Genomic DNA, 27,605 nt, shown 5'->3' with positions numbered 1-27,605 from the left:
GCAACCTAGCAATCGCTGTAAAACATTTCAAATAATAGAAGCCGTTCTTCTCCAGATATGAGACACTCTCGAATCATGCCATAACATGAACTGTCGTATTAAGGTTTGGCCTAGGCTGTCGAGATTTTAGCAAGAGCAGTAAAGCACTTCTCTATGTACCCCTTTCACCTCCGATAGCTAGTGCTATTCGTCTGGAGCTCCCTCACAACAAGACTTTGAAGTCCCGACTCTGTAACATTGTCAAGCGGAGCAACAAAGGCCATTTGGCTCCAGCTGAACTGGGTATTGCGACCGCCGTAGACGAATACTTCAAATCGTCCGGCAAACACCCCGTTTATCCACGCTACGCTGCCATGCAAGACATCCGTCTCAATCGTGATCTCTGCTGGGAGTGTCGACACCGTCACCGGATCATGTGTTGAGGTGGTCACATTCACCCAAATGCGTCCCGGATGGCCGGGGTCAAGCTCGAGCGCATCCGTCACACTGACAGATCGGAGCGGGTACAGATAGCCATCCGCGTTGAAAACAAGGCTTCCATCGTTTCTAAGCGATAGTGTATTGTCTGGGCCTGAGAGAGTGAAAGGGCCCGTCGCGTTGAGTGTAAGGGTATAGTTCATTCCCTTACTTCCTTTTCCAAGATGTACTTCCGCAACGTCTTGTTCAGAGCGACTCCACGAGACGAGGGATTTAGTGTGTCCGGTGGGTGGTAGAGTTCGGTCCAGATTCTGCCCAGGTGCAAGAGGCGAAAATACATCGATGGTGGATGAGACTTCGTTGTCCACAAGCTTCAGGCCACGGCTGCCAGACCAGGATCGCGCTCCAACTAGTGCAATTCCTCGACGCATTGCGTAGTATGCCTCAAGCTGAGTAGATGCGTCTGGCCCGTTATCATTCCATGCTGCCAAAATAGCACCTTTATTATCTGGAGACGCGTCCGGTAACTGCTCAGTCTTGTTGAATGGGTTGTAATCGGCCGGTGTCCATTGCCAGCCCGACTCATCGGCGAAGTTGAGCACACGGCTCTCGTTAAAGAACTGTGGGTATCTAGCCGGAAGAATGGGCATGTGATCGTTCTTGATGGACATGTATGCCCACCAATCTTCCGAGTTGATGATTTCGTATCCAGTGTTGGCAAGGAGCACTGGGTCCGACTGCCCGTATTGCCAATGTTGGATAATGACGTCTTTCGAGATGGTGAGATTCTCAGAGGGCTCTTCTGTTCCCCAGATGCGAATTGTTTTGCCGGTTGTGGAGTTGATGAATTCTGACATCTCGTTTACAAAGCCGATGTAGTCGTCAGCGAGCGTAGCGTCGTACTCGTCCGCGCCCACATGGACCTCCTTGGTCTCGAACCAAGGGAGAAACTCAGACCAGATGCGCTTCACCGTTGGGATAGTGTCCGGATGCGAAAGGTTGAGTAAGTCGCGCTTTGTCAGAGATAGCTCTGGCTTCCACTTTGTCAGATACAGGCAGTGGCCAGGTGCCTCAATCTCGGGAATGACAGTGACACCCCTTGCAGCGCAATGGCTTTGCAGATCGGCAAAGTCCTCTCGGCTCAGGGTCTCATTCTCGCGGCCGTGCAGAATGGGTAGCAGCGACTCGTCCTCGGGTCTCAATGAGAAGTGCGAGTAGACGTCTTGCCATGATTCGTTCTTTCCGCGATTGAGCGGGTAGTTGTCGGAGAGATGGTAGTGAAACTCGCTCAACTTGAAGAATGACGCGTAGCTGCACAACTCTTTCAAGAATCCTGGTGCATACCACTTGCGCCCGGCGTCGAGCATGAAGCCGCGTGTCTCGTAGGCCGGTGCATCAATCGTCGTTCCCACAGGAAGGCTTCCGTTATGGGCAACGAGAAGCTGTAGGAGTGTTCTTGTTCCCCACCACATACCCCGGGCTCCAGTGCCACCGATAACTGCGGCGGTAGGGGACACGTTCAGCTCATAGCCTTCCGATGTGGACTTTCCGTTTTGATAGGTGATCGCAGATCTGTTGCCGGTGAAGGAGCCGAGAAGAATACCGCTGGCGTTGACATTGGCGATGCGATCCACACGCTGCAAAGTCCAGTTCTCGCCTGTAAGCTTGCTGATGTCCTCTCGAAAGAGCGTGGCAAAGTCGAGACCACTGGGGGGAATTAATGTGAGGCCGTCGATATCGGTCTTGCTGGCAAGCTCATGTTCAATGAAAATAGTCTTCGAGCTTGTCGCTGAGGACCACACCGCTCCGGTGTCCGCCGATACCGATGTTCGGAGTGGGGGCGGGAGAAGCTGAAGTCCCCAGGTCAGTGCCGGAGCGCACAGAAGCGCCGCGATGATTCCAACAACCATTGGATTTGATGCAGTGCCGTCACAGCTCAACGAAACTCCGATTGGCAACTGTATTCGAAAAAGGTGTGGTCGGTCGGCATTTTGACAGATCAGCACTACTTGTATTGCGTCTGATCTCTCTCGTTTCTCGGGGTTCCCCTCACGTCATTTAACCTAGATAAGAGAGACCCCGCACAACCAGCTGGGATATTGATGTAACAATGCATGTTGTGCGATAGTAACGTCACGCAACGATGATCATTGAATCGGCGCAGGGATGCCGACGAGACCGCCAATCTTTCGTGCCAAGGGTTCTTATGCACTGGGAATACGAGTGAGTCGCTTTGCTGAAGAAACAGACGATGACAACAAACGGTGCTGGGTTCCACAATCACAAGTCTTACGAATCCGAAAGTTGGCTTTGGGATTTGCAAATGGGCAGATCTCAATGTTGCAATTCATCATTGAACTTGCCATGGGGAGTCACACGAGCAAGAGACAATTGCTTTGAGATGTCAAGAACGACACTGGTAGCGAGCAAAGTCGCCTTTCATGCTGCAATCCAAGCAATTGAATTAGTTGAGACAACAAGACTAGGTTTTATTGACATTAAAATCATTAGAAAGACTATTAGCGGTGGTAGAAGTGAAGCAGACGATGGAGACAGCTTTGAGAGCTGTTTACCACAAATGTATGTTGCAGTATTTTTGAGGATTGCTTAGTCTCAGCACAATTACTCGGAGCAAGACCAGCAGAGCGTGGAGTTGACAGTAGCGCAAGAAGTATTCATGGTGGCCTTCTGAGGGTAAGGACACAGGATCTGCTGCTGGGCAGTGTTGTTGGAGGTTGTCACAACGACTGGGGAGGATTGGGGTTCGGTGCCATTCTCAACCCAAGCTCGAAGCTGGGAAAACATATGTTCCGGTTGGCCGCCGTTGCCTCCCCAGCAGTGCTCAAGACCGGGCACGCGATAGTACTTGTAGAACGACGTGACGTTCCCGACAAAGTCTGCGACCTTGTTGTAGTAGCGAAGTGTGCCTCCCGGAGAGATGCTTTGATCGGCCTGGAACGGTCAGTATCACCGCAGATGCAAAGGTCAAATACGACAATTAGGCAACTTACAAGTCCGTGGTAAGTCATCAGCTTTCCGCCGGCGTCTCTGAAGTCTCGCAGGTCGACTTCGCCGGTCTCCATGTTGGAAGCAAAAGTCAATTTGACGGCGCGGTAGATGGTGTCAAAGGTTCCATCAGTGATGTTAGGAAGCGTTGCGCTCGGGTCTTTCGTAACGAAGGCTTGCCAGGGGAAGAGGATGTTTGCACGGCCAGCGCTGGTGCACACCTCACCAGTGCAGCTGGTCGGGGCAATGACTGAGAGATCGCTTCCGATTTCATAACCATCGTACAAAAACCTTCCATTCGAGAAGCGAGGTCCGGTCCATGAAGCGTTGGCGACGGCGGCGGCGGCTTGAGTGATTTTGAGTGTGGTGTTAGTTGTCGAGCAGAAGAAAGAGTCGCCGACGTGGCCGAAGGGATCAAAAGTGGCCCGGCAAGCTTCAGGGTCGCTGATGAGGCCGTCCTTCACGCCATCTAGACTGTCACAGGCCGCAATTCCGAGAGCAGTGAGCGCGTTGAGCTCGCAGTCGCGAGGGAACTGTTGCGTGTTCTCCATGTAGAAGCTGGGCCAGATAGAGTTGATGTAGAACTCAGCCCAGTTCAGCGCGGGAGCAGCCGCCATGATGCCGTCGTAGACATCTGGGTACTGCTGCGCGACCTTCATGCCCATGCGGCCGCCTTGGGAGCAGCCATTCCAATAGGAATAGAGAGGCTCTTGGCCGTAGTAAGATGAAATAAGTTGCTTCACAATGACAGCCTGATGAGACGATTAGTCAGTGCGGCGGAACAGGACGTAGAGCCAGATACTTAACTCACCTCGTCTTTCATGGCGACTTGGCCAAAGTTTTGCAACGCATTCGTGTCCAGAACTCCGGGGCTCTTCAACAGCCAGTCGGTTGGATTTTGAGCAGTGGGGATTCCAGCATCGGTAGTGACGGTAGCATAGCCGCTAGCAACCGCGTTAATCATAGCAGCATAGCTGAGAATGAAGCGGCCCGCCGTCCAGCCGCCACCTCCAACAGCCTGAAGTCGGCCATTGTAATTTTCTTCGGTTGGCAGCCAAGCCTCAACGACAATGTTGTCATCCTCAGTCGTGTGGCTGTAAGTCACAGTGACGTTGCAGAACGTGGCATTCTGCACGTCCAAAGCCGGCTGTGAATATGTCCAACCCTTGGGTACATTGAAACTGTAATCGGTGACAAGATTGGCCTCAACTGAGTGGATTTGAGCTCCGAAAAGGGTGATGTTGGTGAACGCTGCAGAGGCGCAGCCCGTGGCATTGACGGCGAGAGCGGCCATGGTTGCTGTTGCAAAGGGATGCTGCAAGTTGTCGGGATAGCAAGTCATGCATGCTCTGGCTTCTGGCAGAGCTTTAAGTACTGCCACCAGAAACTGGATCGCCGAGATCTTCATCCTAACGGCATGGAGTAAAATGAGGCATTGATCGATGTAATTAATCTCTTTGTCATCCGCTGTCTAGATTCTCGATTTTGAGAGGGCATCTACCATTGATTGAGGGGCGCCGGCGAGGTTCGTCCACTCAAAAAATTCCGTATCGAATACGAGAGCGGATGTGGCCCCATAATTGAGCTGGCTCCGTGCCGGCACTCCGGAGGCCCCGATGTAGCCCATGTCGGCACGCACAATTAGAGCATCATACCTGGCATCGTCAGGAAATTCAAATTTTGCAGAACAAATATTTGGCCATTTTCGCCTGTGGCACTAGATTGATATGCACCTTTACCGTAAACTACCTATTCTTTCCGGAGTCCACTGGTATTTGAGTCTGCAGCAGCCGAGCTCGAACATTGCATTTGAAGAGATTTTACTAAAATGCGATGGATCTAACTGACATATAGTCTAAAGGCCGTTCTTTTGTATGATCAATCATCAAATCTGAATTCTTGACCAACAAGCTTCTCACTCAACGCCCACAACCTCTTCGCATCGACCTCGCTAGTCGCCCACGAGTATACCTCCTCCAAGTCAGGATCAGCAACGTGGCAGTCAGACAGAAAGGCGCCGTTCTGGGCCTTGATGGTCTCATCAAAAGAAGCAAAGACATGAGTAGCTGCCCCTTGATCCAAGGTCTTGATCTGCATCTCGGCCATGCCAAAGAGCCACTTGTTCCCGTAGATGTGGTCCATCTCCGTCAGGTCTGCCGAAAAGGCGGCTTGGTCTTGTAGCCCATGTGTTGCGAGATTGGTAAAGCTCACACCAGGACACATGCCGAAGGACAGGAGGCCCTTGTCGCCGAGCTTCCTGGCCAATGCCAAGGCCGTGAGTGCATTGGCCGTCTTCGACTGGCCGTACGCCAACCACCTCTGGTAGTTCTTGCCCTCATTAAAGTTGTAGTCGGTCCAGCGAATGTTGCCGACGCGGTGGCAATTACTCGACACGAAAACGACCCGAGGAGCTTTGGCGGCAAGCATCTTCTTGATGATCAAGTTGGTAAAAAGAAAGTGACTGAGGTGGTTTGTTTGAAATTGACTCTCGAAACCATCTTCTGTCAGCTTATATGGCACAGCCATAATTCCTGCATTGTTGACAAGCAGATCAATCGCAGGAACATCGGCCCAAGACATGACTGTCTCGGCAGCTTTGCGGACGCTGCTGAAGGACATGAGATCCATTGGAAGAAGCTTGACGATGATATCCGGATGGGCGGTCTTGAGGGCACTCGCAACAGGCTGCATCTTTGAGACGGACCGGCTGGCTAGAATAACAGTCCCAGGCTTGCCCGCGGCCACTTGTGTGATGAAGCTCTCGCCAAGACTTCCAGGTGAGGGGCCTGTGATGAGAATAGTCTTTCCGGCGATTCGAGGTGCATGGAACTCTACGAGCTCGCTAGCAGTCGTGTTGGAATTGCAAGCGGGTGCCATGTTGACGCAGTGCAATATTGGATAGTTGGTTGGAAAGGAGTTGTGGTGAAGCTTGAGTGTGTGATGCGCAATGGTGAACTGAGTTTTGTTGGAAGAGGCGCACAACATCTTTTATGTTCTTTTCAATATTCTCATTCTGAAGTCGGTTTCCCTTGCATGGCTCTTTGCCGGTGCCGGTGATGTTGGTTGTGATGGTGGACCCACCAAATCGGCGTGAAATCCAGCCGCCCTCGGAGACTTAACGTCAATGCAACTATTCCCAGTAGCGGACTTCACGGTCTCCGCTGTGCGCCACTTTCCCGTCCCTTGGACTTAACGGATTTACGAATAAGACACTCCGTGACATACATTTGACCTTTCGTCGTAGCTTTTCTCATTGGGCGCAATCAAAATTCGCATCTGTGTCGAATTAAGTCGTTACTTCAAGCCTGCTCTTTGTCAAGGGCGGTATAAGTGAAAGTGGGGCGCGATCGAAACCTGATAACAGACGCAACTTTCGTGGTTCTGAACCTCCCGTCGCAGCTTGGCCAAAATTACATCGAGAGACGTCAGCCAGCTCTTTCAATAAGGCAGCCTGATTGATCCTTCGGCAAGTTATTGCCCAAATTTCACGACACAAAGTGCACGAATGCCGATCAGAGAAACAACTGCCTGAGTTTGGGAAGATCTGCCCAACTAGCCAAACCCTGTTACGTACAGCACCACAGGGTCAGTGCTGAAGCCCAACTGAACCCACACACAGGAGAATATTGCCTAAACACTTTTTAGAAGGAAACTCCGCTAGAGACTAGACAGTAGAAAGTCCGCACACCTTTCATGGTAATGCTTGCAACATCACACTCGTGAACGACCTTGGACATATTACAAACCACCTCAATGAAGCTTTCTTACTTTCGGAACAGGCTTACTAGGCGAAGAAACCGTCCGCCTGTCGTTTCAAAAAGCTGTATTACGGAATGGACTCAGAGTATAAGTAAAGCCAAGTTGATCCCCAAGATCAGTTGTCGTCCATCTCGTACTCGGTCAATCAACCAGCATCAACTGAACACACCATCTGTCATTGAAATCCGTTCAACCATCCTCCATCAATAAGTCAACATGTCTTCCTCCAACTCTATCCGCTTCGATAACCGCGTCGCCATTGTCACCGGCTCTGGTCGCGGTCTAGGCCGCCAACATGCCCTTCTACTCGGAGCTCTTGGCGCTTCAGTGGTAGTCAACAGCACCACATCCACCACAGCACAAGCAACCGCCGACGACATCATCAAAGCGGGCGGAAAGGCCACCATTTGCGTTGGCTCCGTCTCGGATGAATCAGTCGCCCAGGCTTTGATCCAAACAGCCATCGATACTTTTGGCCGCATCGACATCATTATCAACAACGCCGGAACATTTGATCCTAAGCCGTTCGAGCAAACGACGGTCACTGACTTGCGAGACATGCTCTCGGTTCATGTCGAAGGGTCTTATAACCTCACCCATGCAGCCTGGCCTCACATGCAGAAGCAGAAGTATGGCCGCATCGTGATGATCACGTCTCACACCATATTTGGAATGGCCGGATCTGCGGCTTATGCAGCTGCCAAACTTGCCCTCGTAGGCATGGCCAAGACACTCGCCATTGAGGGAGAACCGCACGGCATCCTGGTTAACTCCGTGGCGACGACAGCATTTACCGATGCGGTCCAGAAGAACACCCCCGACGCGGGGATGCAAGCGTTCATGAAAGCCAACTTGCCTGCCGAAGACCCGGCGCGGGCTGTTATATGGCTGGCACACGAGGATTGCAAGGCTAATGGCGAGGTCATTGGTGCTCAGGGTCGAGTTGTCAGTCGAATCTTTCTGGCAGAGACCAAGGGGTTCCAGGGGTCTCGCGAAGGGCAGTGGGGGGTTGAGAACGTCCGTGATAGTTGGTCGCAAGTTGTTGATGAGAAGGACTACGTCGTACCTGCGAACACAAATGAGCTTGGAGGCTTGCTCTTCAAGCGGCTGGCATCTCAGGCTTAGTTGATTCGCTCATCTCACTTGTAAAGTCGCGCCATATGCAATGGAGGTTTATCGACACTAGGCTTCACTGACACCGTTGACGATGAGCGCGGACGAGATTGAGACATGGTGCGCCATAATTGTAGCAAAACTTCCAAGAAGATAACATTTTCGACAGTGAAATACTACTAGGAACTTTGAAAGACACCGGCATCTTCAAACAATTCTAACTATACTCTTGTCTCGCTCTTGAAACCAATTCATGCCGGCAGCGTTCTTAAATCTGAAATAACCTAATCTTTCCGATGTGTCCCGGCCGTTGCAGGTGAGAATGATCCCAAAAGAATAGTATACCGACCCGATGAATGTGCAGCGGAGCTCAAGGAGCTTCACTCTTTGATTGTCAGGCTCCCATAGACAGTCCCAAGTGACCTCTACTATCAACCTAGAAAGAAGTGGGTCGCGTCGCCGGCACGAAGACGTAGCTAAGTCAAGTTTACTTTTTGCATCTCCTCTTCCTTCTCTCTGTGAAGCGTCTGCAGACCGGACAGTGGGCGACTGACTACGTTGTCTTGAGGTCGGCTGTCCGCCGGCTTGTGACACATCATGTGCCATGAACGCAAGACCGTTCCACAAAGCCGTACGGACATTTCCCCTCAACGTTAATTGCTTTCCCGTGATTGCACCCGAAGGATCCGAAACGTCTGCTGGAACAATGTCGCATGCTATATATTCGGCAGTGTAGTCTCTTTTGTAGTCGCAGTCGTTGAGTTCTTTCCATCTCACCGGCGTTCTTTTAGACGCCCACGACCATGATGGTATCATCGTCTTTTCTCTCGTATTCTGCCTGTCTGTCCTGGTATCAATGTTAGGTTTGTCAGTGGCGCGGCGACAGAAAAGAAGCTGCCTTGGCATGTCCCTTTCCCACAATGCAGCCTTGCATTCTGAGATATCCCACCGCGTGGCCTTGGCCATCAGTTCGATCGCCCACGTGAAAGCCACGAGCTTATCATCTAAAGCGCCGCATTGTCGTTTTGAATAATCCGCACACATCTCGATGTACTTGCTTATACACATATCAAGATTGGATGAGCAGACCTGTTCCTTGCTCGCCATCAGCAAATCGAAAAAGGTTATCGTCTCGTTTCCCTCGTATGGGTCTGAAAGATAGCCAATATCGCTGTCTGCGCGACGTGACTGTTGACATTTCCATACCACTTTCTCGGTGTCGAAAGCCAGGGAGAACAGCGCTGCTTCGCTCTCTTGGTATGTCCATACCCTCGAATACAATGGATCCGATTTCCTTTCGAACCCACGTTCAACAAGGCGCATTTTGTCATTGGTGGTTCCGAGGCCATCACTTTGAGAGACTGGCAGTTCATACTCAAGATATTGCAGGTTCCTAGGTCCCAAAAAGCCTTCATCGCAGTGCGACGCTGACCCAGCTCCTATAACAATAGCCGCTCCAGCGTAAATATCGGGCATGTTTCGTAAAATGTCCCTCATCGCTGAACGGCTTAAGTTCTGCTCAATGCAAAGGGCATCTACCCATAGATAGCGGATTCCCAGAGCTCTGGTGACTCTGACCGCATCTCTAATCGTTTTAGGCAGCTCATCCATAGCCAAGGTCTCGAGGCGGGCCGACAGGTTGTCTGACGTAGTCATGTAGGCTTTAGAGCAGCCTTGCCCCCAGCAATAGCTGAGGATGGCATACTCGGTGATACCTTGAAAATTCAAGCTTTTGACGAGACGTGCTTCACTATTTTCATTCCATCCTATGTCGATGAGAAATTTTGGTTTCTCAAAACATATCGCCTCGGCTCTAGCCTTTTTGCATTTGGGGTGTCTCCGTACGCACTTGTTCATGCACTTCCTCATCCATCGGACTTTCTTTTTCGAGAATGGGAGTTGCCCTGGAGGTCTAGTTCTGATTTCCTTCAGAGCGCCTAGATTACATGTGTTATTGACGAAATTTACAAGTGTCAAGGATCAACTTACGATTGTCAGTGTAAGCAAGAAGATCGTCATAGGCTTCGATATCGCGGCCATTTTGGTTCACCCAATTGCAAGAGACAACGAGTATGCCATCATTCCAGTCGTTACTTATTTCCATTTCGAGGTTTTCGAGATCTTCAGGAGACTCTTCATCCTGTGGGATTTGTTGCTTGAGGATGTCTAGCCTTCGCTGGAAAAAGCTACACCCATCACGGGCGGCAGCAGACACATCATCAAACGACAGCGGAGGAGAATTCTGACCATGACCAAGTTCTATCGATAGAAGCTGGCAATGGTAGCAACGATGGATATTTGTGTTCGAGGACGCCATTGTAGGTCTGGAACATAAACGCCGTACACTGGGCAACGGTTGAGACAGGATCAAGGGATGACGGATTCGACGAGAGACGCGTTCCAACGCGTTTAGGCTACCCCTCAATCGAGAACAGGGGCAATTCGCTGCAGGTCAACGTTCGTTGGTCGAATTTTCTCGGATCAGGCTTACGTACTCCGAGGATGATTGGTGCCCCTTAGCCCATGATGATTGGAAGATCAGCAGGGCTGCTATTGGTCGTCACGTTCAGGAGCGTGAATGTAACCGCTTGTTGAGAACATTGAATCGGAAAACGTGGTTTATTCACATGCAGCAGAGGCTGTCGGCATGACAGACAAAAGATCGGTGTTGCTTGGGCAAGTAAATGTTTCGTCCCCTATCATTTCCCGCTGAAAGCCTTTTCTCTGTCATTTTCTTCCCTTTGAATCCAAGAGGCGTTGGTGGAAAGAGTTAGGGAGTGTCTAACAGCTGTGATTACGTGACGATTGAGAGATCGCGGCATCGACAGGCTGTGAGGTGAAACAATCAGACTGTATACAGTTTGTTCTAAAGGCTCATGCTACATGTCATGATATACTTGTAGAAAGCCGACGTTAGTAAGGTACCTCATGTCGATATTCCTTGTCAGTGAAGGCGGGGCTGAAGCCGCGAAATATCAGGAACCAGTGAAAGGAGATCAGAAAACCTTCAAAGTCTTATTTCTAAAAAAATCTCCGCTATGTATCTATGATCTGATGAGTTTCCAAGCACATTCAAGGACTTTTGCTGTACCGTCCGGGACTTGAACTGTTCGGTGAACAAAGAACCACACATAAACTAGATTCCACTTCCCGCATCGATCCACCATCCGACCCCAAACAGCCGCTAAAACAAATCGCAATGTTTTGGGCTTTCAGATTAATCTAGTCTAATTAAGACGTTAAGCAGTCTAGCAGAAGCTTTTCGCTCCTTATTGCGTATGCCTGTCGTTTGTTTACCTCGCGACTCAGTCGCGTTGTGGGATCCAACAGAATGGCATGTTCGCGAATAGGATGTAGTCAGATGCGAAAAAGTGTCTGTGCAGTTATGTGCTCACCTTAGCAGTCTGGAGACGGAGAGCCCGACCTGCAACGCGCCTGACCTGGAGATGTTATTTAAGAGAGTGTCGATATACCGGGGTTACCGCTGGACAAGGATTATGAACATGGCCAGTGCTGCGCACAACGCGTTTAACGAATTTTCAGCTTTTGCGCCTTCACTCAACGTACTCATCATTATTTCAACTTGGTCCCATGCGAAGGATTCGCATCGGGGGTGTCCCCATTGGTTGCTCAAAAGTTCTCACGATGGGCTAGAACGATGTTTGCCAATGCCGACGAAACACCCCCAAGTCGCGCGACTCAAGCCAATGCGAGCCCCTTTACGAAGACATGCGACCTTGCCCACTGGCAAACTCGAGCCCCCCGACCGTTCTCGTATAGCCAAGCCAATGAGGGTTACATTATTAATTAAGGGACAGTGGAATATCGACTAATCGGGACGGTGGTGGATACGGGTCCACTTCCCTTTCTGTGTTGGTCGTCAAAATCCACCTTCTCCGTTTCTAAACTTCGCGATTCGAGCTTCGCGCCAAAGAGCCGCATCTTTTGGCGCGAACTGTTCAGGAGCGCAGATCTCGCTGCGAGATCGAGTGATCAGCGTGGGTTTCGAGATCAGTTCTTTTGGGGCGATATGTCTTGTTCCTCATAAGCTGCTCCATGTCCCGGCTCGGCCTCCTCGGACTCTTCCCCTCGCCTAATCCTCTTTGGACTTCCTCAAGTTTCGCAGCACGGTGCACCTGAACGGTTGCCATGGACCCGTCAGGGTTGACACGCCGGTGGATCTTCGGATGGATCCGCGGCCGGAAGCTCGTTCAAAAGGGACAACCTCGACTGGATTGAATCGGTTGCGGCCCCTCGATCTGGAAACTCGCTCGTCCCTTGCCAATAACACCGCCCATAGTTGACAGGGGAATTTAAGGGAATTACCAGCGATGCGGGACCTCCTCGCTTGATCGCGGCGCAGTCACGGCGACGAGTCGAGCCATTTTGTGCCTGGTCCTCGTGGTCGTCGCCGCGAATATAATCGGCGAGATTCTGCTGTCACTTTTTGCACTCACTGGTCTCTCTTGCATCTGCAACTGCGGCAGTTGAATTCAAGGTCATCACTCGTTCTGCCTTGTGCTGTTGTCGTTCATTTGGTCCCTGCCGGGTATAATCCTCCAATCGTTAACCAACCCCAACTTTCTTTGCCTCTCATTTTTGTCTCTTTTCATCTTTTCCTCTCGTGGTCATTAAGTTGTGCCATAATATCTTAATCTTTTCAGTCACTCATCATGCGCTACACATCGACTCTCTCTTTGTTGGCCTCTGGGGCAATTCAAGGCGCCCTTGCCTTGGACGCCGCCGGATGGCGCAACCAGAGCATCTACCAGATCATCACTGACCGTTTTGCGACGTCTGATGGCTCGGCCCCAGAGTGCGACACCCAGATCGGCAAGTACTGCGGTGGTACCTGGAAGGGCATCACGAGCAAGCTCGACTACATCCAAAACATTGGTGCCACCGCCATCTGGATCTCGCCCATCGTCAAGAACATTGAGGGATTCATCACCAACGCCGGAGAGGCCTACCACGGCTTCTGGACTGAGGACATCTACTCCCTCAACGACCACTTCGGCACCGAGGCTGACCTGAAGGAGCTCACTGACGCCCTCCACGCCCGCGGCATGTACCTCATGGTTGACATCGCCCCCAACCACGTCGGTCTCAACCAGAACCCTGGCGACTACTCCAAATACGTCCCCTTCAACAAGCCCGAGTACTACCACAAGGAGTGCTCCATCAACTGGAACAACCTGAAGTCCGAGCAGATCTGCTGGCTCGAGGGTCTGCCCGACCTGAGGACCGAGGACGCCTACATCCGCAAGGTGTACGCCGAGTGGATCAAGGACTTCGTGACCAAGTACAACATTGACGGCCTCCGCGTTGACACCGCCCTCGAGATCGAGCCCGAGTTCTTCACCGTGGGTGGCTTCAGGGAGGCTGCCGGCGTCTTCCTCCTCGGTGAGATCAGCCACACCAGCCTGGACACCCTGGCCCCCTACCAGCAGGTCATGGACGGCTTCATGGACTACAGCGCCTACCACCAGCTCGCGGACTCCTTCAAGAAGGTGAACAGCGACCTCGAGGTCGTCTTCACCGGCACCAACGAGATGGCCGCCAAGACCAGCATCGACCCCTCCCTCCTCGGCTCCTTCGCTGAGAACCACGACCAACCCCGCTTCCCCTACACCAACAAGGACATGGCCCTGGCCAAGAACTTCTACGCCTTCACCCTGCTCCGCGACGGCATCCCCATCATCTACTACGGCCAGGAGCAGCACTTCTCCGGCAGCACCACCCCCAACAACCGCGAGGCCCTCTGGCTCGCCGGCTACGACATCAACTCCGAGCTCTACGGCTGGCTCCAGCAGGCCAACAAGATCCGCGTGCACGCCGCCAAGGCCAACGCCAACTTCCTGACCACGGAGCGTACTCAGGCCGTCTTCTCCTACGGCAGCGACGACCAGAGCCGTGTCATCGCCTTCCGCAAGGGTCAGCTCTTCTCCATGTACACCAGCGGAGGCGTCAACGCCGCCAACAACGCCATGTTCGCCATTGCCCGCAACGCCCACCTCTTCGCCATCGGCTCCGAGGTCATCGACGTTGTGAACTGCGAGTCCTTCACCGTTGCTGACAAGGGCCGCCTCTGGGTGCAGATGCCTGCCGGAGGTCTCCCCCGTGTCTTCCTGCCCAAGGACCAGGCCGAGGGCCTGTGCAACGACGTCAAGGCGCCCCTTTCCAGCGCCACCGTCAAGGTTGCCGTTGACAAGAACTCTGGCTACAACAAGCGCTCGCTGCCTTTTGTCACCAGGACGATGGCTTAAGTGCAAGACGTAGTCATGCCTGTGTAGATATGTTCAGATACGAAGCGTTATATGTCTAATGTTTAATTTTAATTAACACTCGTTCATACAAAAAAGCTCATGTGACATATGTCGTCCCTGTCCTCGCCACGGTGACTGTGGCTTGGTTCGTCCGTTAGCCATAAGATTGATATTCCGCATGAGCTCTTGCGTAATGTTCGTCTGCCAGCTGATCCACGTCACGGCATAGCCGCTCTAAGCCGCACGTTGTCTCCATGATTCTTTTCCCGGAAAACAGGGAGGTCACTCCAACGAAGTCTCAGTCCACCATTGAGTGAGCTTGAGTCTGCAAAAGACCCGCCTTTCGGTTTTGTGGACCCATTCTAGGATTCAATCACTGTCAGGCTTCCATTATATGGGCCAATCAGAAGCTTGAGGTGTGGGCGGTAGGATCGCACTGCTTGTCTTGAACCTGTGATCTGCATAGGATCTAAAGACGAGGTGATGGCCTCCGAGTAAGGCTTGCGCACTCTGGGCAGTATTTAAAGTGAATGCAGGTTCGACAGGACGGTCGGATGTATGAAGCAAAACAACAACTGCATACATTTATCCCTCCTAACTGCGACTTAATCAACTAATTTCAAACTGATTAACGACTACAACATGAAGTATTTCGCGCTTTTAATCGGCTTTCTCACTCTCTTAACGCCTAGTCTGAGCCTGGCAACACGCTACCTTCCCCGCTCTCCTGTGCCGGAGCCCGCGCCTGGAATTTTGGACAACATCAACGACTTGTTTGGCGACTTGGTCGACGATATAAGCGACGCGGGAAAGAAGGTTTGGTCCAAGCTCGACGACGGGCAAAAGAAGATCTTGGACGGCAACAAGAGCCTCACGGCTGATGGGTGCAAGATCGTGCCTTGTGGGGTGGAATTGGGCGTGACATCGGCGACTTGTCTCGTTGCTGTTCTGGGACGCAAGGGAGCTGGAAAGACGGCAGACCATCTGGGCTGCTTGGCTTCGGTATGTCCTACTGCCCCTAACAAAACCCGTGGCTTTCTTAGTTTCGTAATTGGAGCGCTGACGTTTGAGGCTGTCACATAGGTCGTCGAGACTGAGCAAGACCTCAAGAGTAAAGAAGTGTGCGGTCACTGTTGGTCTGCGATTACGGGCTTAATGGACATGGATAAAAAAGTGTAGACAGATGACGAAAGTAAGGCTGAAGAATGCCTGCCCCCAGTCAGATGGCGTCGCTAGCCCGAATATTGAAATCAAAGCTCTTTCGAAAGGCACATTTCGTCCCACATAATTGGCTTCCCAGCGCAAAATCTACCATGTCATTCGCAGAGCTGTCAATCATGCTTACTTTGGTCGTTTAGTGCTTCGAATCTTGACAGGGATTCGACAGCTGATGGGGTGCAGGGTAAGCGCAGCCTGCTTCTACCTGCGAAGTTGTGTGACACAACGACAACAGAAACGGAAAAGATTCCCGTACCAACTCAGCATGCCGCGAGCCAAAATGAAGTATCAGCCAATTGATTCCAGCTAAAGGGAATTCAGCTCTGAGGGCGTGCAGGCTCGAATTGGCCAAAAAGGTTGTCCTGTCCCGGATTACAGAGCATGTTGCCTTGTACACCTTTTCCTCCTCTCTTCGACATTTTTCTTCAGGCCATTGCAATTCTATAACAGCTTTCCCCAATGGCCATTTTGAAATCAGCGTTTTGGCCATCTTGCCTTCCCATTTTGAGTCTTGCTTTAGCAGAATCGCAGACAGCAGACGACATTCAACGGCTCATCACGGAACAAAATGGAGACTCGAAGGCACTCTCGGCGATCTCCGCAGCATCTTGGGTGGACTCTCCGAAAGTGAGAGGAACTGTCGATATTCTATTGACTTGCGTTGTTACGCTAGTTGCATGTGTCTGGTCGGTGCTTCATCAGAATATGTAAGTGAAGACAGGACGTTACACGGGCTTTTTCGACAAGCTCAGATGGACTTTGATTGCTATACTTGCTCCCGACACCGTGCTTGTGGTTGCGGCAAATCAGATGATTGCAGCCCGCGGACTGCGGAAAGAGCTGAAAATGCTGCAGGCGCGGAAAAACAAAACCTACCTTGTCGTTCGTTTCCAATTACTGTCTTCCCTTTCAACCCATGGACCGAGCACCTAGCTAATCAAGAGTACCGGAAACAGGACGTCCCGCTTAACTTCTGCTTCTCTGTCGAAATGGGCGGCTTTCAAGTGGACTTGGATCTTGAGGGTATTAGTCTCGGCCCATCCTTCATGGCTTCATGCCCTGAAAGGTTACCGCTATCTCCTGCCGGTTTCTTGAAGTTGATTGACATGGATCTGCTGAATCTCGAAAAGATGATGAAGCATGCCAATGTCACTGAAAAGAGCAAAGCAAATGTATTCCAGAAACTCCTGATTGCAACTCAAGTTATCTGGATGTTCATTCAATGCATTGCTCGAAAATCGCAAGGCCTTCCAATCATACTTTTGGAGATACATACAGTCGTCCATGTTGTGTGCGCGCTAATAGTATTGCTTTGCTGGACCTCGGTAAGTTGTCACAACCTCTGTAGTAACTAAGCGCTGACCAAAGTCAGAAACCTCTTGACGTCAACACTCCCGAGATCGTGGAATCGGAGTCTGACAATGTTCTTGGATTCTTCAGTCTTGCAATTCAATCTCAAATATGCGAGCAGAAATTCGTTCTTGTGGGTCCCCGCGACATCCACAGTTACACAACTGCAATCCGGCAGGATGCCAATGAGGATGACCTAGACGCTGAGAGGGAGCTTCCACGCATCCTACATCTTCGGCCCAAAGAGACACTGCCGTTCGGATTCAAATATGAGGGTGGCCCGAATCTGCATCTTCAGCCAACCGACATGCTTCGCCTGCGACGAGCCACACAATTTCTCCGCGATCATTACGGAAGGGAATTACGGCATCCAAACCAGGCTCTTCCCATGTCTCAGTTCGGCTCATTCTTCTCTGAAGGGGGCAACTATGCCTACAGCATTTCTGGCCGATACAAGGGTCTCGCTCTATGGGAGCAAGCCTCATTGCTTGTCATTGGACCCTGGTTCTATACTCATGAAGAAGAGGAGGGCGTGTTAAATGTTAGCTACCGGGTTTCTATTTTTGCGCTACTTGTCACACTCGTATACAGCGGGCTACATCTGTCAGCATGGAGTGCCAGGTTTCCCACACAGGTCGAGGAGATTTGTTGGAAAGCGGCAGGTATCATTCCCATCGGAAATGCCCTCTTTGCGCTTTTCGTCATCTATGTTATTGAGTTTGATACTCCCTCAGGTCTTTCCTTTTTCACTAGCAAAGTTTTTCCGGCGGCACTTCTTATGTTTGGGGCGCTGAACGGTATGGCACGCATTTATTTGACTGCTGAATCTTTTGCTAGTCTTCGCAATCTCCCGATAGGTGCATTTTCGATGCCCGTCTGGCTGCAGTTATTTCCCCACATCTGATTGTTATGTAGCTTAAATTAACATAAACACAATTATCATAGTAAAGCTATTAAAGTTAGAGAGCTTTTCTAGTTGAGCCTTACTTAAGCACCTCACGCTTCCATCAATAAATGTGACGGTCGTGAAAAATGGGCAAAAGCGATGAAGAAAACCTGTTATAATAACATAGCAGCACTCAGTAAAAAATGATTGTCCTCGGAGAGGCTCGAACTCTCGACCTTTGGATATCTCTATCTGTGACAGAGTCATATTGAATAATATGAGACCAACGCTCTACCGACTGAGCCACGAAGACCGCTTGATACTAACTGCCTAGTCGGTAACGTCTCAAGAATCGAGGCCGGGACGGTCAACAGGTATAAAACATTCCAAGAGGCAAAATATTGACCAGCCTGGGGGTCGAACCCAGAATCTCCTGATTTCACGATCGAATCGTAGTCAGACGCCTTGCCATTGGGCCAACCGGCCAGTTAAACTGGGATGAATCCCAGTGGATGTTGAGGAGCTTAGCGGGGAGGGAGTTCAAGAATGTGCGGGATGCAGAGTTTTCACGATGGAGGCGGGTGGGTGCAGAAAGCGGACCGTCGATTGTAAGAGAGAGAAGTTTTGCGGTTGGCGACGAGATAGGTTGTGGATGGAGGCGTGGCTTCGGCCCCGTCGACGGCGTTCGGGGTGGATCTTGGGGACCGAGAATATTTTGCTAGCGTCGTAGGCGGGGCGCGGACTATGCCGGAGTCTGGAGATGGTTCCGGCTGGAGATGGCCTTGGAAGAGAGAAGCGCAGCGAAGTAGGACGGAGATAGCCTGTTTCAACGCACTCAAACTCAGTGCCAGGCTTTCTCTTGGTGCTTTCTGATACTAAGTGCACCAGGGCTCGGTCTTGCTAACTCCAGGATGACACATTCATACAAGCGTGACTCTGCATCTTCCTAATCAGAAATCTCACACATATGCCAATACTTGTTTTGGAGGAGGGATTACCTATGAAATTGCTCGGAGAAATGCTGAAGACCGTTGGCTTGTACTCACACACCGGGACTTTACCCAGCACCGTCCCCGGTGATCTTAGCCGGTGGCCGATGGGTAACCCGGAGCCGAAGCCGTACACCCATTCAGACGAGACATGTCAGCTAAAATCGATCTCCTAAAGATTACAAAGATCGATGGCAATATGGCATTTTGATTGATACACGTGGTCGATTAAAGATGGTGTCCAGTTTCATCTCATCTAGACACAAGTGTGTCTCAACCCATCGCCACCACGGCATGCAAGTCTAGAACAGACGACGATCCGCCCGAGAATGCAACCTCACTTCGGCCAAAACTGTAGAATTAGAGGCTAGGTTTGCCCGACTTATGAAATCCGTGTGCCAACCTGGTTGTTCGTCACGGATGTCTCCGTCATTCAGGCTCGCCGGGCGTCGCCGTCGCGGGCCGCCCCTGGTCCAAAACGGAACCAGTCCTGCAAGCACTTTCACTAACGTCTGGTGATGCGACCCTCACACTCAATTGCGACGGCCTCTGAACGAAAGGCTGCGGAAGTCGAAAAAAGAGGGTGGCTGGGGCGCCGGCCGGGCAGGCACTCGTCGATCGGCGACCATGTCGTGAGCCCAGACAGCCCACCCACAACTCCCATGTGGCAGCTACTGCTGCAGGGGCTTTATCTGCCCTTCCCGCTGATTAATTGTTCTCCCCCCATCATGCTGCAGTCTGGCCCAACGCGGAAGGGATTGAGCGCCGGCTCCTGTCGGCAGTATGAAGGTATTTCCTCATTTTGCTAGTGGCCAGCACAGAAACGGAGCAGACATTGTGCGATGCATGGCAGCGCGCGAATCCAGAACGTGAGTCCGGGGGATGGTTTCCAGGGAAGGAAGGAGAATTATTGTGCATGTTCGGAGAATTCCACTCAGGGAAAGAGATGCGTGCTGCGGGGTAGTGCTGACGGAGCACACAATAAGCATATCGCTGCATGCAGGTCCCGGGGTTTTTATGTCTGGTGTGGTGAAGGTCCGTAGGCTTCGGACAGAATTGCTATGGATGAGTGCGTGTGGGAAGTCTGATTTTGGGGCCTTTTCTTGTCTGTGCCTTGGTCAATGTTGAGAGTGACATCGTGTGGGACGAAGCCGCGTGTTCGGACGGGGCCGCTGTCAATTGAACTTAATCCAGGTGGGGGAGCGAGAGTGGTGATACCTCTGTTGTGTCGACTTTGTGTTGGTGTATCATCATTCCTCAGTTCTATCGAGTCTGGAATGCGATCCAACGGACCCAAACCAAACTTGAATGTTCCAAGGTTTCGGAGTCGTGAGAACCAAATTCCCCTCATCCACATCAACATCTCGGGACCGAGGCCTCCCAAGAGCCAAGACTCACTTCTCTTCAGCCACCAGCACGCAAGTGAATGCATTTGTTTCGTTTCTCGTACTCAAGCAATACTCTACCATTTCGGCAACCCAGGCCTACGATCATAACAGGCGCATTATACCCACGATGCTAAAGAAGCTGGAGCCTGTGGTCGTTCAAGATGAGATATCAAAAGCGGGGGTTTCATATCGCAACCCCTGCAGAAGTCCTCTAGACGCATGCGTCCCCATCAGGAGGCTTGGGCCGAGGCCGAGGTGAGGTTCGACGTTATCGTCCGATAATTATTCCGGTAGCAGAATAAGATGGATGGGTGGCTCGCTCAACAAGGCGAAGAGTGTGTAAATGGAAACTCCCTATTGGTCTCGCGCCGGAACACTCCCGACGGCAGGAAGGCAGGAAGGAAGGGGGGGAAAGGTGTGGATGGGGCCGGGATAGAGAGGATGGTGTGGGTGATAATGCGTCGCTTTTCTCCTTCGACATTTTGCCTCCTTCTTCTTTGGGGGACGCTGCGATGTGGCAACCATGAGAGGGATGGGTGCGGCTAGTTGAGATGATAAATATACGATTCGGAATATGCCATTATTGTGAACTTATGGTCTGTGCCTCTTTCACTACCGATTCATCGACGACATGGTGATATTGTGACGGTCGACCGTACCATGGCTCAGATCCCGGAAGACGCCGTGGGCACGGTCGTTGGGGTCCTTATTTACTCCGTTATATGTCTCTTGGGGAGTTTGATGGTAGTATGGCTTGCTTGGCAACACGGTGAACGGATAAGCTGTATGTTGCGTTGAACGTGAAGTGAATGCCGACACTGACTGATGGATCTAGATGTGAACTGTTTAGCATACTTCACGACGCTGAGCACGGTTTGCTCCATCATACAGCAAACGAGACTGGTGTTGTATTGGGAGGATATCATGACTGCGCGGTTTGATTATGCGGTAACCAATATTGCGAGCCCTGAAGCAGTGATATCAAATGCTGCGATAGGGGAAGATTTGGTGCTCTACTACATTCGTGAGTCTTTTGACCTGAGTCACGATGGATTACCACTGACATGGCCAAGAATACTACTGTTATAACGTGCTTGCGTTGTTCGACATGTTCTGGTGCGAATACCCGGGTTAATGGAACAATACCTGCATGATGCTAACCACAACTCAACAGGGCTTTCGCACTGGCGCAATCTGTCTGGGGTCTGAATGAGAAGCCGAAGCTCAAGAGACCACTTCTGATCATCAACCGAGTCGGCAAGGTCTTTTCGCCCTTGTTCCCTTTGATTACAACAACCTGCCTGCAAGCTCCGTCAATACGGAACAATTTTGGCGGATTCTTGTTGCTGGCTGGACAGCCATGTAGGTCGGCCATTTCCCAGCAGAGCTGGAAGAATACTGACAACAACAGTGCTATGGAGCATCGGCTTTGGCAGCGTTGCAACTCTGGCCATATTGATACGGTACATCCAATCCCGACGAAGGCTGCAGAAGTTGAACGTCGGGTACGGCCAGCCGTCATCGAGAGAGCACAGCGGGCGTAGGCCCCGCAAGACGAGCATCTATGACAGATGGCTCATGCTGCGATTCATGATTTCGTTTGTGATTCTGGCGTAAGTTGCGTGGCATTCCGTCCGAGATATCACCGACAAATCTAACTCTTGATAGCATGTTTGAAGTCACCATCATGTTGTTTTCGACGAGCGCGAGAAAGAACATTGCCGTGGACCACGTCCGGCTCACGCCAGACATCTCCGCCAAGCGAGCGCGGCAAGATTTCCTCCTCTTCATGCCTGGAGTCACTGCATCCCTCCTCGTGTTTCTGGTCTTTGGCACCACGAAGCCGTTCATCGAGTACATGCGCAAGTGCCTCTCGAGACTCTTCACGAGACGCCCCAGGAGGAGGACTGCGTCGACGGAGGCACTGCCTCTGAGGTCGATACGCAGTCAAGACACCATGGCGGAAAGCTGCGGCGTGACGACGCCCGAGATGTCTCACCAGCGGAGTTTCCGGGGGATAGTTGTGGATAGTCCCGGGGGAAGAAGGACGTACGAGGTCTGGGTGTACGGGGGTAATCCAAATGCGAGGATCGTGGGGGACCAGAACTGCCCTTGTCATTCTGAGAAGGTATGACGCCATGAGACGGGGCCTCAGCCGTGTCTTGCATTGCGTCAGGGGGGTTCCAGCTTGTTATTAGACAGACAGACGTCAAAAAAAGTAATCATGACCAGAGAGGCAGATATCCCTGGCCGGTGAGACGAATCTGGTCGGCGAAGGGTGGCACGGCACGGAGCTGAGCGAATCACTTCCGTTCGCAGCGAAACATGGCAGCGTTCTGGACCTTTGGATTAGCGTTGCAGAGCGCTGGAGAAGCAGCAAGCTACGGGGAGCTTCCCAGCCCGCGGCAGCCAGTCCCCTGACGCTCGCCCAATCAGACGGGCCCAAAGTGACCTGCTACAGGGGGGAGGTACCCACTAGTGACATAAGGCTGCTGCGAACGGCCGAGCGCCTGCACTAACAGGAACCCTACGGCGCGTCACCACGCTGCGATAAGGCCGATAAGGGATCACACACCTGACGAGCTCCAACCTTATCGCGACATCATCCTCGTCCCCTACACCATCCCATCTACCTACACTACCCGCCCGTCCTCCCGTTCCTCCATCCGCCCTCCGTTTCCCTTTCGCACCCTGCTGGACCTGACCACCTATTATCGCAGACCTCTTTGCCCTTTTCTTCTAAATATGCATCGATTCAATTCCTGACCATCTCCGTGAAGTCAGCAAAACCCTTTTGGCACCCACCTTTTTTCTTCGTTCCTTCTCCATTCAACATGGCGAACTCGCCGTCGCAGAGCCGGAGCGCAGCCTCGTCCACCTCTGCCGGCCGAGACTCCCTTTCGCATTCCAGAGACCGCCGCGATCCCGCCCCCTCCGACTCCGCCTCCAACGCCGCCGACCCCGTCCCGGTTGAGACACTAGTGGAACACCTGCTCGCCGCCAAACGCTCCCTCTCGTCCATGACGGCCGTCCTGCGCGCCAACGAGATCACCACCGACGCCCGCCAGGCTCATGAGGAGGCCGTCGTCCTGTACGCCGAGAGCCAGTTCCTGAAGCGCGCCATCGCGGAGCAATTGGCGCTGCTGATGAAGGTCCGCCGCGGCCTGAAGAGGACCTACGATGCGGGCAAGCGCGACTTCAAGAACCTCGTCAAGACGATGGATGCGACCAACGAGAAGCTGCAGGATACCATGGCGATGCTCAAGAACACGACCGTCGAGTCTGTCTTCAGGCCGCCCGGGGAGGAGCGGCGGAATCTGATGGATTTCGTGGACGAGAAGAGCGTCCACGTCATGGTCGAGGCTCTGAAGCAGAGCCTCGGCGAGCTGCAGGTGCGTCATCCATCCGTTTGCATCCCATGCACACCACTGACTTTTGATGTACAGGCTATCCAAACCTCATTTGATGGCGACCTCCTCCGATTCGATGACGACCTACGAGCCTTGAAAAAGACGATAACGACGACACCCTTACCCCGATCGCTGTCGAACTCCTCCCATCATGACCCGATCCCCGAGCTGCTGGTGTCGCTCGTCGAACACTCGCACTGCATGGCGCAGCTTCTCACATCCCTCACAAAACACTTTGACCTCTGCGTCACGGCGGTGCGGACGACCGAAGGCGGCGCGGCCCTCGCACGCCGCAGGGCGGCGGAGGTGACGCAGTCCCAGGGCGGCGACGGCGTCTCGATATCGGGCGTCATCGCCGACCAGGAGTCGCACATGCCGGACCTCGAGCCCATCACGACGCAGGACCGCGCCGACATGCTGGACATCGTCGTCAGCGACGCGGCCGAGGTCGACAGCGTGATCCAGGAGATCAACGAGCGGCTGCACGCGATGGAGGAGGACTTTGCGGCGCTCACGGCGCAGACGGGGCAGACCAAGGCGGCGTTCCTCGGCACGCTGGACGCCTTCACGGCGCTCGAGGACATTGGCGGCCGCGTGCCGAGCTACATCGCCAGCGAGGCCGAGTTCCTGCAGCGGTGGGAGGACGAGCGGTTCACCATCTACGGCAAGCTCGGGGAGATGGACGACCTGAGGGACTTTTACGAAAAGTACGCCGGTGCGTACGACAACCTGATCCTGGAGGTCGAGCGGCGGCGGTTGGTGGAGGACAAGATCCAGAACATCTGGCGCAAGGCCAAGGACAGCGTCGACAAGCTTGTCGAGAACGACAGGCGCGAGCGCGAGGGGTTCCGCCAGGATATCGGCGAGTTCATCCCGACAGACCTCTGGCCCGGTATGGACGCGGGGATGAAGAGGATGGAGCTCGTGGCCGTGGCCGACGACGGGTCCGCGGAGGAGGATGCGGGCGGCGGCGGGTCGCGGAGCACACCGGCGCTGGACCGGAGCGTTGTGGATGCGGCGCGGGACAGGTTGGAGCGAAGCCAGCAGCGGTAGTAGCGTTGTAATGTGTAGCGCTTTGTTCCGTTATTATGCGTTTTTTGTTTTAGGATTATTCTGGATGGGTCGTTCTCCTCTCTTTTCCTTCACTTTACTGGCGTTCATAGAAAGGATGGTTGGCCTTCAGCTAGGCTCGGGAATGGAATTGGTTTGGGAAATCGGCACGGCGGCGATCTGTTCCTTTTACGGCTTTTTATTTCCTACTTGGCTGGCAATGTCGGTTTTTTTTTCTCATTCTCCGCTTTGTATGAGTTTGTCGTAGTAGTGGTATTCTTAGCCCTTGTAGGATCGACAATTTCACGTCTCTGGTTGTCTAAGAATGGCACGAGGCCTTTTTTCCCCGAGACCGCCCCTGCCGACTGTAGTTCTTGCGTAGGATTGAGGGACACCACGGTTGGGGGCGCAACCGAGTGTACTGCTCGGGTACGAAACATCCGAATAGTGACAAAATGTAACAATGGCAGAGACGACGACAGCAGCAGCAACGACAGTGGTGACGACGATATTAGCGACGACAACGGCAAAGGCATAAGAAAATGCAGTCGCTGGGGCAAAGCATGAACAGGTGGTTAGTGGTCACCGTACTATTATCATTAGTTTCAACGCATGAGCGGTTGTCGCGTGCGATCGTGCGATGCTCCAGCGGCAGACGATGCGCTGCGACAGTCTGCGACAGCGACGATTGACAAATGGGGGCCATCAGCAGCAACAAAACCTGACGCAGGCCAACGACAAGTTTTAGGCTCGAGGGGACAGTTCTGTTATTCGCCGCATGGACCCCGATTAACGCGAAGAAAAAACGCTCTAGCCACGGGGTGTATTCTGGGCTCTCTCTAGGCGTGCGATTCGGAAGTATATCTTAGCGAGTATATATAGGTGGAGATCTTACTAGGGGATAGTTTACCTTACTATTAAGCCTAATTAGGTAGTAATCCTAACTTAGGGGTTAGCCTATATATCTATCTATTATACGCCTCACCTACTTACTCTTAAACTTACCCTCCTTCTTATATAATAATAATAATATATATATATAGCTAAAGTAATAGTATTTAGAGTTATTACTACTATTAATACCTCTAGTTATTAATCCTTAGCCTTAATACTATATTAATAGTTTTAAAAAGTTTTACTAACTATTAAGATATATAAACCTCCTCTTATTAACCTTCTTAGATATAATATTTATACTTAAAGTATATATTTATAAAGATCTTAATTTATTTATAAACCTTAAGATAGGTAAGTAAAGTAATAGTCTTAGAAACTTATCTCTATAGTTAATAGACTTCTTAGGTTTTATAGAACTTATAGCTACCCTCTCGCTATATATCTACCTAATATTATTAATAGAAGTTATTAATTATATTATTAAGTAATTACTACTATAGTATATAGTAGTAGGATAGGTATTAATAGTACTAAAAGAGATAATTATAACTAATTATAATACTTAAGTTATTAAGGTTAATAGTATTAAAGTTATTACTAAATATAGTATTAACTAAGTTAGTACTTTTATTAATTAATTCTTACGCTTTATATACCTTATTAATAATCTTTTTTTATATAAATTTAAGGAAATAGTATAAACTTAATAGAATAGTAGCTTTAAATAAGATCTTTTTAGTAGTATAGTAGTAATAATTAGTTTAATTATAGTATTAGCTATTAATATAGTTATAATATTTAATAATCTTATAGAATAAAAAATAAGCTATTAGAGCCTTATAGTTATACTTAAGGGAAGAGTATTATAACTTAAGAGCGTTAATTAAAGTAGTTTATAAGAGGAGTAGTAAATAGTTATAAGTATAATTAGCCTACTATATATAAGTTAGTAGCTAGTTTTTATATATATATACTTTTTTTAATTTAAGAGTAATAGTAACTACTTTTTTAATAGCTTTAATATACTTATACTTTATATAATAAAATTTCAAAGTAGAAAATAGTAGTTTATAAGTTTTATAGTACTTTAAGTTAGTTAGTTAGTAGTTAAGAGTTCTCTTATAGTAAATATAATAGAGGAGGTATATAACTTTAGTCTTATTAATTTTAAAACTAAGGAATACCTTATAGATAGTATATTACTTAATAGTAGAGTTATTAATTAAAAAGTAGTATAAATACTACTTATAGCTATATTATTAATACTATACTTTAAACTAATAGAGGTAAGTAGTAATAATATCTCTATTAACCTTAGTAATAATAAAATAAACTATAGATAACTAAATACTTATTAAATTATATACTATTACTATATAGAGGAACTAATTAAGCTAGTTAGTCTTATAGGTAGTATCTATTATAATAAAAAGACCTTATTAAGTTAGTAGATTAATAGAAATCTATCTAGCCTAAATAAAGCTATTAGAACTAATACTATTACTCTAATATTATTTAATGTTAATATATTTAAATAAATACTCTTATAACTATAATAAAAAAGACTTAACTTTATTAACTTATAACTCCTTATAATAGTTATACCTAATAACCTTAAGATTAAGGTTTTCTTAGAACTACTTACTACTAGTGTTATAGACACCTTACTAAGTTAGCTACCTACCTCTTATAGTAATTAAAGCTTTCTTAATTATTAACATATAACATTCTTTTATAATAATAATAATAATATAAGAATAATAATAACGCTTAACTAACTTTAATATTCTATATAAAATAAACGAATAAAGTTTAAGGTATTAAACCTTATATAAAAATACTCTATTTATTATAAC

General features: G+C 50.2%; 9 protein-coding genes across 9 annotated transcripts; 6 read left to right on the top strand and 3 right to left on the bottom strand.

The window, feature by feature from the left end:
- Nucleotides 1-164: 164 nt before the first annotated feature.
- GCG54_00007543 (putative feruloyl esterase) lies at nt 165-4,831 on the bottom strand (the record flags this gene model as incomplete). Its single annotated transcript, XM_045407523.1, has 4 exons — nt 165-2,267; nt 3,076-3,369; nt 3,429-4,175; nt 4,235-4,831. 4 exons carry the CDS (start codon nt 4,829-4,831, stop codon nt 165-167), a joined length of 3,741 nt encoding a protein of 1,246 aa, XP_045266968.1.
- Nucleotides 4,832-5,301: 470 nt separating this feature from the next.
- GCG54_00007542 (Short-chain dehydrogenase TIC 32) lies at nt 5,302-6,300 on the bottom strand (the record flags this gene model as incomplete). Its single annotated transcript, XM_045407522.1, has 1 exon — nt 5,302-6,300. The coding sequence occupies one exon, from the start codon at nt 6,298-6,300 to the stop codon at nt 5,302-5,304; it is 999 nt and encodes a 332-aa protein (XP_045266967.1).
- Nucleotides 6,301-7,398: 1,098 nt separating this feature from the next.
- GCG54_00007541 (Peroxisomal multifunctional enzyme type 2) lies at nt 7,399-8,307 on the top strand (the record flags this gene model as incomplete). The annotated part of the gene is made up of 1 exon (XM_045407521.1): nt 7,399-8,307. One exon carries the CDS (start codon nt 7,399-7,401, stop codon nt 8,305-8,307), a length of 909 nt encoding a protein of 302 aa, XP_045266966.1.
- A 195-nt stretch (nt 8,308-8,502) lies between these two features.
- On the bottom strand, nt 8,503-9,951 carry GCG54_00007540 (uncharacterized protein; the record flags this gene model as incomplete). Its single annotated transcript, XM_045407520.1, has 1 exon — nt 8,503-9,951. The coding sequence occupies one exon, from the start codon at nt 9,949-9,951 to the stop codon at nt 8,503-8,505; it is 1,449 nt and encodes a 482-aa protein (XP_045266965.1).
- A 3,017-nt stretch (nt 9,952-12,968) lies between these two features.
- GCG54_00007539 (Alpha-amylase A) lies at nt 12,969-14,561 on the top strand (the record flags this gene model as incomplete). The annotated part of the gene is made up of 1 exon (XM_045407519.1): nt 12,969-14,561. One exon carries the CDS (start codon nt 12,969-12,971, stop codon nt 14,559-14,561), a length of 1,593 nt encoding a protein of 530 aa, XP_045266964.1.
- Nucleotides 14,562-15,203: 642 nt separating this feature from the next.
- On the top strand, nt 15,204-15,631 carry GCG54_00007538 (uncharacterized protein; the record flags this gene model as incomplete). The annotated part of the gene is made up of 2 exons (XM_045407518.1): nt 15,204-15,563; nt 15,605-15,631. The coding sequence occupies 2 exons, from the start codon at nt 15,204-15,206 to the stop codon at nt 15,629-15,631; spliced, it is 387 nt and encodes a 128-aa protein (XP_045266963.1).
- A 607-nt stretch (nt 15,632-16,238) lies between these two features.
- GCG54_00007537 (uncharacterized protein) lies at nt 16,239-18,033 on the top strand (the record flags this gene model as incomplete). Its single annotated transcript, XM_045407517.1, has 4 exons — nt 16,239-16,486; nt 16,532-16,661; nt 16,736-17,104; nt 17,152-18,033. The coding sequence occupies 4 exons, from the start codon at nt 16,239-16,241 to the stop codon at nt 18,031-18,033; spliced, it is 1,629 nt and encodes a 542-aa protein (XP_045266962.1).
- A 3,019-nt stretch (nt 18,034-21,052) lies between these two features.
- On the top strand, nt 21,053-22,526 carry GCG54_00007536 (uncharacterized protein; the record flags this gene model as incomplete). The annotated part of the gene is made up of 6 exons (XM_045407516.1): nt 21,053-21,176; nt 21,243-21,416; nt 21,466-21,508; nt 21,567-21,754; nt 21,804-22,005; nt 22,061-22,526. 6 exons carry the CDS (start codon nt 21,053-21,055, stop codon nt 22,524-22,526), a joined length of 1,197 nt encoding a protein of 398 aa, XP_045266961.1.
- A 700-nt stretch (nt 22,527-23,226) lies between these two features.
- Nucleotides 23,227-24,855, top strand: GCG54_00007535 (Autophagy-related protein 17; the record flags this gene model as incomplete). The annotated part of the gene is made up of 2 exons (XM_045407515.1): nt 23,227-23,784; nt 23,839-24,855. The coding sequence occupies 2 exons, from the start codon at nt 23,227-23,229 to the stop codon at nt 24,853-24,855; spliced, it is 1,575 nt and encodes a 524-aa protein (XP_045266960.1).
- Nucleotides 24,856-27,605: the final 2,750 nt, after the last annotated feature.

The sequence above is a fragment of the Colletotrichum gloeosporioides genome (assembly GCF_011800055.1).
Source record: "Colletotrichum gloeosporioides strain Lc1 chromosome Unknown consensus_27, whole genome shotgun sequence".
Lineage (NCBI taxonomy): Eukaryota > Fungi > Ascomycota > Sordariomycetes > Glomerellales > Glomerellaceae > Colletotrichum > Colletotrichum gloeosporioides.
The sequence above is the reverse complement of the archived record's forward strand: the minus strand, read 5'-3'. Positions and strand labels throughout refer to the sequence as shown.